The 11,066-nt window shown below is 41.5% G+C and overlaps 1 protein-coding gene across 4 annotated transcripts in view; it reads right to left on the bottom strand.

Moving 5' to 3' along the window:
* Positions 1 to 611: 611 nt before the first annotated feature.
* Positions 612 to 11,066, bottom strand: part of vangl1 (VANGL planar cell polarity protein 1) — a 30,921-nt gene continuing 20,466 nt past the window's right edge. For 3 of the 4 annotated variants that reach the window (XM_088291890.1, XM_088291891.1, XM_088291894.1), the window contains 6 exons: positions 7,754 to 8,185; positions 6,982 to 7,157; positions 5,189 to 5,349; positions 4,033 to 4,180; positions 3,028 to 3,262; positions 612 to 1,819 (listed from right to left, as the gene is read on the bottom strand). In XM_088291890.1, the coding sequence (XP_088148016.1) occupies positions 1,559 to 1,819; positions 3,028 to 3,262; positions 4,033 to 4,180; positions 5,189 to 5,349; positions 6,982 to 7,157; positions 7,754 to 8,185 (1,413 nt within the window). In that variant the 3' untranslated portion in view covers positions 612 to 1,558. Of the gene's footprint in view, positions 1,820 to 3,027; positions 3,263 to 4,032; positions 4,181 to 5,188; positions 5,350 to 6,981; positions 7,158 to 7,753; positions 8,186 to 10,807; positions 11,060 to 11,066 lie in introns of those variants that run through there. The other variant, XM_088291893.1, reaches the window with a different exon arrangement.

Genomic DNA, 11,066 nt, shown 5'->3' with positions numbered 1-11,066 from the left:
AGGAAGTTTTCTCCTTCCACTTTCTCAATTTCCGATCATTAAACCAAAGAGGAAACCATTCTTTGCGACTTCCAATGCAGACTGCATGTCGTATTTGATCTTTCTCACCCAGTGTCAACAGGACTAAACGAAGTACCTGGCCCGAGTTGTTTTGACCATATAGTTTAGCCCGTGTGTCTATCAACCAGGACAGAACATTTGCTTGAAGATGAAGCCAACAGAGGAGACGACGCATGCATCTGCAGATAACCACGTCATTACCAAACAAATAGAAGGAGGAAAAGCATTCCATTTAGATGCAAATGTTCATTTTCTTCTCGATCCATTCCCATCCTGCAAGGAATAGACGCATATATAAGGAAGAAGCAGAGGCGGGGATTAAGCCAACGAAGATGAGTTGCGACAGGCGGACCCAGACACTGTATTTGCACGGGGACGATGCTATTCATTTTTAGAAATTCAGGCCAGACACGCCAATTACGGAAAAGTAGACGTATAATCTCCATGCTGGAAGATAACATTTTAGGAACAATAACCCATATGGTATATTATCAGTGGGGTTAACCTCAACATTCAATAGCAACCATCTTAAGACACAGCATTTATACAAATGTTCATAAAAATGTTTTAATTTTGTCCCCCGATACAAAGGCCCGTGTCAGGAGTCACTGTAAAGACGTTGACATAATCTGGCAACAGAGTGACAAATGGTGATAAAAGAGAGACATATGAGTGACATAGTGACCTTCTTAAAATAATACCCTAAGTCATTATTTCTGCCTTCAGCATCTTCTCATGATGCCGGTCACCTCTGCTAAAATCACCTTACGTAAACAGATTCCACCCCTGAAATGAATATTAATAAATATAAAATAATCCATATTGAGCTGAATTTTTCAGACAAAAATGACCTCAGACATTATTTTAGGAAGGTGACGATTTGAAAAAACATATATACTGCACATACATACAGTTTGTGTGATTCAGTGTATTGGCAGCTACAAAGCGTTCACCACTCAGTAGTTCTGTTCAATGTTCACCAGGTGGCAGTAGCATACAACGCTCACGTGGAGAGAACAACACTCGTTTCCAGTGAATAGAAATCACTTTTGTACTTAAACTAGTTTTTTTCCACCTCTTTACCTAAAACAATACAACTTTGTACTCAGGCATGGTGGACAACAATTACTTGTGTCTTTGTCCATAATCCTGAAGATGCACTGAAGCGGTTGACTGGGTTCTTGATTTGAGACTCCAAAACGAGTCGACTTGTATGTATATTTTTTCGTCATTTGAGAGAAGTTTGGAAATCCGAATCCAGTCCATCCAATGGACACGGCCGTTTGCAAACTTAAACATCTTAACGTTGCCATTGAGTATGATTCAGGCTTATCACAAGCAGACCATACGCTGAAATAATTATTTCTCCACATGTACAAGTCATCATTCATATTTCTGTCCAAATCCAAAACACAAATTCCTGAAACTTAAAAAAATGTGTGCGATATATAGATCCATAAAAAGACAAGTAAAAAATGAAGAGAACCTACAAAAAGACCTACACCGAGGTCTCCGATTGTAACCGCAGGACAAACTTGTGGGATTTTGGGTCAATGTACTCCTCGGACATGCGGATGTAGGGGATCTTCTTGACGGTTACCACCAGGCCAAAGTCCGGGCACTTGAGGACAAAGACAGTACCGTCTCTAAGGCCGCTGGTGACTGACGCTTCGCTGACCAGCGTCCACTGACGCGCCAACCAGTGGTCCCGGCTGTACTGCAGAGTCGGGCCTGGTTTCAGGTAACTCTCCAGGAAGGCCTGTGGGAGTGACAAGAAAGAAGTTCACATCCAATCACTTTTTCTTCACCTGTCATTTATTCGTGTTAAAGCCATCCAGGGACGCGACACAGAAGAAGGACAGATGGTCCTAAAATAGTGGTGATGAACTGTGCTTTAGCAATGACGGAAGCAGGGTTAAAATAACAATGACGGAGTAACAATGACAGTTTTGGCTGGCTTGAAATAATGATGGAGTGAGCATGACGCACAGGTGGCCCGTCTGCTGGCGAATGACGATTCACTGTCTGTCAAAATTTACTCACGCATCCTCCTCTGCATACGAGCTGTACTTGCAGAGTCATGTTTATGTTGGATGGTCTAAATTGCCCCTAGGTATGAGTGTGAGCGCGGATAGTTGTTTGTCTCTGTCTGCCCTGTGATTGGCTGGCAACCAGTTCAGGGTGTACCCCGCCTACTGCCCGAAGATAGCTGGGATAGGCTCCAGCAACCCCCGCAACCCTTGTGAGGACAAGCGGTACAGATAATGGATGGATGGATGTAGCATAAAAACTGATTGACTGTGTTTGCGTTTGTGAATATACAGTGATTTCAAGCGAGCTGTATTCTCTCCATCGCAAAATCTCTATGCGCCACTCATCTTGGGCTCGAGAGATACAGACTCTCTCTTTAAGTTCCTGGCAGGGGCAGCCTTCAATGTTTGCACCGCATAAATAAGCAATGAAACAGCATAAAAAAGAGCAATGAAGAGGATAGCTGTGAGCCAACCTTGCGCCTGTAAGCATTTGCGCTCCCTCGCCACCCTTAGCGCTAATGTACGCATCTGCACCTCATTAATAAAAGAGATCAAGAGTTGTGCATGCCTACGAACTGATGGGACATATACAAACCGAACTGAAACAGTCAAACCGAACTGTGCAAACATTTTTTTTCAAAGGCTGTTCCACCCCGAGCATGTATGTGCGCTTGAGAGTCCTACGGGTGAGCAAGGGGAATTGACAGGAGAGGGAAAAAGAATCAGCACGACTGAACGCCAACGACTATATATGTAAACAGACGCACGTAAATGAGTATTTAGTTAGTCCGGGAAAAAAAACCATTGTTGTCATTTTACTTACGATAAGTCGATATTGTAATTATCAAGGCCTAGGTTCCACCAAAAATAAAATATAGGAGACTTTGAGAATATGCAGTGGAAAAAAATCTAAATATTGTGATGACAGTCTGACCTTAGGTGACATATTGTTGCTGATGCAGAAAGCCAAGTGCTGTTGGATGCTCTCCATGCTGTGGCAGTGCTGCTGTTTGGTTGTCCTCAAGTACTTCTGCAGAGCCCGTGCCATGGATGGAAAGATGGCTTGTGCTGCATCCCGTGGGTCCATCACGTCTCCTGGAGTTTTCTTCTGCTCCTCTTCCTTCATGTGCTTTATATGAGTGAAGGCCTCTTCTACGGCGACCACCAGTCTAGCAGCAGAATGGAGTGCAAGGGTGACATCTATCAGCAATAATTCAAGATATAAGCGTTGGATGGAGGTGGAAGTCAACTCGACTCCATTCACTTTACAACAAGCAGCAGTTTGGCAGATAACAATTCAAAACATAAAAACCCATGAACATGTTCATAGGAACTCCACTAGGTGCTGTTCACAGTTCACAAAACAGTAAATTACACATTGTGGATTTAAAAATAAAAATAGTTTTGCCTTAGTGTCCGCTAGCTTCGGAATCGACATACATGAGCTAACGAACATCATCATTGCGCTGTTTTAACATATTAAGCAACGCATATTTGAACACAAACTGGGTATTACTGCAATAGCAAAAATGGTTTAATTATTAACATTCTATTCATTTAATTTATCAATCAGTGTTTCTAAAGTACAATAACACAAAGAGCTATTATTTTTATTTATTTTTTTTTATAAAAAACATGATTTTTTTTTAGGGGGTGTATACTGTAAAAGATCATTGGTATATCCAGAATTAGTCCCATCTTGACCATGGAATGGATTTGGTACAAGGTAATAACTGGGTTGAGTTTGAGTGTCTGTTGTATTCCAGGATGAAGCCGCAAAAAAAAAAGAAAAAAGTATTTTTTCAAATTCATTTTACGTCTGTGGAACATTAAACAGTCAACAAATAAACTACAACTGTGGCAGCATTCAAGAGAATCTGAGAACGCTGATAAAGAAGCCAAATGAAGATGTGCCAGGTTCCTGATTGCCACCACTCACCGGGCTCGGCGTTTGCGCACGCGCCTCTCGTGCTCGGCCTCCTCGTAGTAGAGTTCGTTGTGGCTGGAGTCCCGGCAATGGGCGGCGGCTGCGATCATGGCTCTGGACTGGGAGTGTGCCAGTCCTGCGGCTGCATTGTTCCCCGGACCTGTCACAGCACATGGAAACGACGAATGAAGGATGGAAACAATGACTCATTCACATACATACACACATACAATTTGACGCACGGACGTCTTATAAATCAAATCAGATTTTCCAATTGGAATCATTTTTGTGTTGTTCTATCAACACGCAGAAACTTTTCATCCAAAATAAAGTTCAGAACCGTTCTGAGTGCGAGCATCATTCAAAGCTACTGTTGTGCAGCAACAAAAGTGGATTTTAGTGCCTTATCCTGACTGGTGCAAATGGAGGTTAAAAGATGGCAGTGCTAGTAAATTATTCATGTGCACCAGAGGAGGCGCATGAATGGAATAATTCATGGAGAGAGCAGCGGGGAGTTTTTCGGCATATCCACCGTAGAATTACTGCTTAGTTATGAGGTATGGATTATCATGGTCCAAACGTTTACAGATTTGCAACTCAGAGGAAACAATACAAGCAACCAGTAGCTTGTCAGGCATCAACAAACTTCCGGAATTAAATTGGACGAGCAATTCAACAAGAGCGGACATGAATAACACAGGAGAAAACAAGAGAAGCAGTGAAATGTTGAGAAAGAAGTTGTCAGCCATTTTCTTCTAACAAGGAGACAAATACAGGGGACAAAAAGTGAGCCAGGTTCGTGCACTTGAGTGTTGCTTGAGTACACTTGAGGAAGGGCGATAATTTAACAACAGCTGAGTGTTACATTCAAACAGTTGACTGAATATTTGACATTAAACTGTGGCATGCCATAAGTGTGAGTGTGTGTCGTGGTCATTCAAATACAACTTTAACATTTACAAGGTGCACACATTTATGTGCATATTATTATCGCTAGTGAGAAGCATCAGCGTTGAGTTGACTTACTGTCCAATAGATAGGCTCGGAGTTTAGCTTTAAAGACTTAAAGAGAAAAGACCAGGAGAGGAAAGAGGAAACAGCACACACAATTTATTGAAGCAGGAGGGCAAGAGGGAAGCAGGCGCTTACAAAATATGGCAACACACACCTTCAGCAGGGGCTGCTGGGAAGTCCCCATCCACGTTATAGACCTTGAGACCAGCCAGGTGCTTGGCGGCGCGCGACTTGGAGGCGGAGAGCAAAGCCGGGTTATGGATGGCGAAGTCACAATAGTAGTGCTCCAATATTGCCAACGCTGACTGCTGAATGCTGCACACAACAAAGTGTACCTCATCATTTACACACATTTGAGCACAGAATTCAAACGCACAAATTCCAAACGCAAACAATCAAATTCAAATCAACATCTCAATGTAGGAGAATGCGATTTTGAATTTGCCAAGGCTGCAATCGCAATTCTTATTTTTACCATTAATTTATATTTGTCTACATAGGTTCAGTGCTTCAGAAGTTAAGTCCACGTTTCATGAAACCTTAAAAGTTGAAGTAATAAAGCCACAGATTTGTTCGCATTGTTGTTGTAATCTGATTTGTGAATTATTGACTCATGATTATGCCACACTTGCGCGGTATAATTTTGTGTCATTGTCTTAGTGAACATTTACCATACTGCAGGACAGAAATAAAGTAGATAAATAAACTGCATTTTACATGACTTCATTGTTTATTTGCATTTACTTTATTGAAAGCATAAAGGCCTCAACGTCGGAAAGTCAGTACATGGCGTCTGTTTGGTGTAGCGAGCAACATCATAAAGTCGGAGCCGTTGTTGCAAAGCCTGGAGGGGGCGTGTTCGGTCGTTTCAACATGTACAATTGGATTGGGAAGTTGGGTTTAATGATCAGTGTGATTGGCTGTTAGCTAGCAAATCAGTGCATTGGCCAAGAACCGGAAGTGACGAAAGCAGAAAAAAAGTAAAAACTGAAGCTATTTATCAAGAACTAAATGAACTGTTCATTTTCATGTCACCTCTATGGACGTAATGCCTGGACAGAAAAGCGCGAATATTATCGCATTCATGTATTCAAAAAGGATTTGCCCTCCAAGGGAATGAGGGCTTTTACGATGGAAAATTTGGGATAGCATCGAAAGTGCAAAAGGAAGTTTGGAAGTATGGAATTGGAAGTGTTGGTTGAAACCCACTGAGTTCCATAAAATAAATTTATGGTTGCAACCGCATATAAGCGACACTTTCATTTTACCTGTTCTGATAGAATGGAAATTGGATGAATCTGGCTATCCTATGTTACATTTTATTTAATACTTTGGACAGTACATCCCAAAAATGCTCTCAAATTTTATTTATCAGTCATTATTCTCAAAGCGCTCTTGTCTACCAAAGGGTCAACTTTTTTACTTTGACAACATGCTTCAGCCCCCAAAACGTAGGAGCCCTCATTTCCGCAGTGCTGCGGCCACAGCACGTATGCAGCACCAATTGTGGGTAATTATTACGCAAAAATACGGAAAATTCACAAAACAAGACATTGTTGAGTGGCCGTGGCCCCTGCCGCATTTAGTCAATTATTAAGCAGAATAAGCAGGGAATGTGGAGAGAGCCAGCAGGCCAACAGCTTGTTGGTTCCGTCAAAAGGAACACCCAAAAACGGCATTTTCTAGGTGGGGCCAACAAGACACAAAGAATTTTGCTGGGGATTGGAGTCTGAGCCTTTGTGATAACAGATGTCGGATTCATCATTCAGACATACACACTGCCGACAATTTATATAGTAAGTATGCCAACATACACTAATGAGATGCTCTACAAAAGCTATCTAAAAAAACAAGGTCATAGGATAGGTCTTGAAAAATCTATTTGTATTTACATGCGCACTATATGCAGTTTTTGCCACCCTTCCCATTGCTTGCCACTTCTCTCACCTGAGTTGTCCCAAGTTGTAGTGCCTGGTCTCGCCGTCTGTAGAACGTGTGACACACACAGAGTAGTAGGGCTGAAGCTGTCTTAACTCCAGCAGCACGATGGCCAGGTAGTGAATGAAGAGTAGCGCGTCTACCAGTGACACAGCGTACTGGACGATGCCCTGGTAGTCTTCATCCTAAGGTCACAAAAATGAGGATCAAGCCACAGGCCACTGCTACGAGTAATGAGGTTTACAAAGACAAACAAAAAAACAGGCATGAAGACGACATGAAGGAGAAGTTCACTTTCCTAACAAGCATTCTCGCATTTTAAATTACTACATGCCACACCAGGGAAATCAAATGTGCCAGTCGTATTCTGATCATATTGTTTCACCCCAAACTTAAAACAGCTTGAATATAATCTATTGGACAAAAGTCATGGGACATGCCATTTTTACAAAACTTAAATCAATTAGAGGTAGGGCTAAACCCCTCAAATGGCTCTGAATCACAGTTACGCTTCATCTCACAGAGACTTTGGAACATTTCTACGATTAGAACTTTATCGTGATAATGTGTGGAATGCCCTCAAATGTGCTTTTGGATGAATGAACTGGATAAAATAGCAATAAACTTCAAGCTCGTTGAGAAAATATTCCCACTGAAGCTGTTACAGCCTAAAAGAAGGGTGGACTTGATGTTATAACATTTATATTTCAGGCCACATATTCTAATAATTTCGTCCTTAGTGTATACTTATCATGCATTCCGCAGTACACATTGTTCTCACCTGTGAATCCAGTATCCTCACGCCATAGAACAACCAATAGGAGACCACAAAGAGCAGCACCAGAACAGCAAGCAGTGCCCTGAATACAAAGAGCCGTGGGAGGCTGGCTCGTGGCGGCCGGAAGAAGAGAGCCCAGATGGCAAGCAGCAGGATGAGCAACTTGAAGGCCACAGAGATAAAGAGGCCTTCACAGGCCGTGCCGCAGCTCTGCAACTTCTCCGGCCAGAGGAGATGGGGGAGGACCACGAAGGCCAACGGCGAGAGGAAGACCAAGAGGCCGAGGATGACGGTGAGGGTGAGCGTAAAATAGCGGCGGCAGTCGAGCCCCACACTGTCCTCCAGGTCTTTAGTGATGCGTACAATGTCTTCTTGAGAGAGGCTGTGTTCCGACGTGCCAGTAACAGCCGTGGTGGTCTCACCCCAGTTGTCATCCTGCAAATATAAAAAAGAGATTTCAAAAAACAATGAAATGTGCAACATGCTTCTTAAGCCTACCTTAGAAGAAAATGATTACTTACAAGATACAAGCAAAAGACAAAAAACACACAACAGAAATTCCCACTCAATGAGCAAGTCATCCATCAATTTAACACCCACAGAACTTGCGACACTATAATGCCAAACAAAACCTCTACTCAATGCACCTCTCAAAATATTAGGAGTGAAACAATTACTTGAATAACTCAAAATAATTCAATTGCAAAAAAAAAAAAAAAAAGTCCAAGCATTATCTCTGCCTTAAAGCTTTGCAGTGCTTATTTTCCCACATGGACAATAGAAATAAATTGGCACAGTTTTAAATAGTTTTATTAAACAAATGTTTAATTCCCATTTGACAACTCAATCGATTGGATAGTCTGGAGAGTAATTCTAAAATTCTAAAAATATTCAATATTCACCTTATTACACAGATAGTTAACATTCTTTGAAACAAAAGTGTCAGAGGATTTATTAAAAAAAAAACCAAAACAAAACAAAAAAACACTGACACATATTTGGTATTTTTGAGGTTCATCCCCATTTTCCTCAAGAATTTTGGGTGTTTAACAAAAATTACATTCGGATATTCGCTATGAGTGGGCTGGCCTGGTGCCTATCCCGGACAAATAATGGAGGTCCACTTTATTGTAATTATTTGATTCATTGTCTCACACAATTTTATGCACAGTACTTTGTCATGGTAGTGGTCGTTATGAAAATGCTACATAAATAAAGTTAAGTTTAATTTAATGTTACAATGTATTCGTGTTTGGTTACGTTGTACTACACAGTAAACTTGATAGTTAATGAATGCGTCATTGAACTGGATTTTGTTCAATTTTCTTTCCTACAAAATGAATGAAAGAGGAGGTAGTGTTATCATGAGAGAAAGGAACGGATCCAAAATGGAAAGCAGAAAAAGAAAACAGCGTGCGATGCCAACCGGGCTTGACTGTCACTGACATGAGGGTGAGACTGCATCCGCAGATAATAAAGGTCAGCCATGTTGGAGCGGAGCTCTTATGACAACAACGATAAGGACCCTTTGCACAGCAGTCACAACAAGCCGTCGGTACAAAGAGGAGGAAACGCCGGCTGTCGGGGGGTGGGCTTTCTTTGGGAGTTGGGTGCAGGGGGGGGCGGTATCTGGCTGTCTGGGGGAGTTGGAGGAAGGTGCTTTGGGAAAGAAATAAGCTTCTGGCCTCAGGGTGAGAAGAGCATGACGAAGTGTAACAATGGAAGGTTTGAACTGGAAATGTGGATGTTGACTCAGTGATTACTCACTGAATTTACACTGCCCTAAAACACACCAAGTGGTTGCAAAATTAAAAACAAAAAAAAAACACAAAAAAAAAAGGAACAACCCCCCCCCCAAAAAAAACAGTACATGATTGATTGTCTCTTCAGCGAAAGGTCAATAAAAAATAAAAAAATCTCAGCATTTTTAGTGTTTGGACTTAAATACCACACTAGCCACACCTTTTGTTTAAATTGCAAAAGCGGGGGGGACTTATACATCCATCCGTTTATGCGCAATCAAATGAATGAGCTTTACTGAAAATTAGGGGGGAAAAAATCTGTAATTTTGTAAATAAGTGGTTCTATTAGCATTCACCTGATAATGGCAAGCAATAAATGTCGTACACTTATTATTCTTTAAACCTGTTGCTGATGTTTCAGCAGTTGAAACTGTTCCTGGAAATATAATTACAAATAGGAAAGCAGACAGTGGTATGTCTGGCCTGAATGCATATACAACAAGCAACAAAAAAAAATCTCTATAATTGGAAGAAGTACATCAAAGCACATTTTAAGCATTAAAACCTGAGATAAAAAAATCACTTACATTAGTTTTTTTCTGTAATCTTTTCTGGACTGCCAGACTAAAAATAGACAGTCGTGACCCACATTGGTCCACAGGATAAACCAATTCAAGACAACAGGTTCTGAGTTGCCTTCATCACATGAAAGTAGGTGAAAGAGAAGTGCTAAGGAGCATAACGCGCCCCAGAGCAGTTCATGAACAAGACAACTATTAAAAGTGAGAAGAGCTAATGAGCCACAGTGAAGACCTTGCTTGAAATTAAATATATTAAATTGCTACTTAGAACAGGGGTTGGCAACTTCTATTTTTTTTTCCTACCAATACAACGATGATGTTGCTGATGTGGCTCCGAATTGGAAGGGATGTATGGCAACTAAAGCGGTATCACACTCATAGTATCGGAGCATCTACAAGCCTGCGTTCTGATGTACCGAATTGATGAATACCAATCATGGAATCAGTGTGGCCTTAATTTAATGTATAGCACGTAAATACAGAAAACTATCCTGCAGAAATGGATTGCTCAAACATTACAGCAATACAACAAACCAAAGATGTTTACGAAGCAAACAAATGCATCAAAAAACTGTCCTCCATGAAGGGTCAGCCTGCAAGTACATATAAACACTAGACAATAACTATGTTAAAGTTCCGTATGCATGACTAAGCTTGCCTGCAGATAAAAGCAGTTTTCCTACCATAGAATGCAATAGTGCAAACAAAAGTCTTTTTGGACTTATTAGTCCTACCTGGCCTGATTGGTTCCCAACTCCAGTGCTGACCAATGGAGCAAGATTGGAATCAACTCCAATGGTTGTGACAATAACCTCCCCTTCCTCAACTACAGGTTCCGAGACCTCCAGAACCTGCAGAACTTCATCACCTGTCCCCATCACACTATCCGTGTTCGTCCCAAAATCGTCAGCCATCGTACTTTGTCCTCAACTGGTCCATCACAGTGGCCAGTAAGACCGTGTAAGACTGATCTACCACACAATGCGGATTCTA

This window comes from Idiotropiscis lumnitzeri, chromosome 3, assembly GCF_059441095.1.
Source record: "Idiotropiscis lumnitzeri isolate Australia: NSW breed Sydney's pygmy pipehorse chromosome 3, RoL_Ilum_1.0, whole genome shotgun sequence".
NCBI lineage: Eukaryota > Metazoa > Chordata > Actinopteri > Syngnathiformes > Syngnathidae > Idiotropiscis > Idiotropiscis lumnitzeri.
The sequence above is the reverse complement of the archived record's forward strand: the minus strand, read 5'-3'. Positions and strand labels throughout refer to the sequence as shown.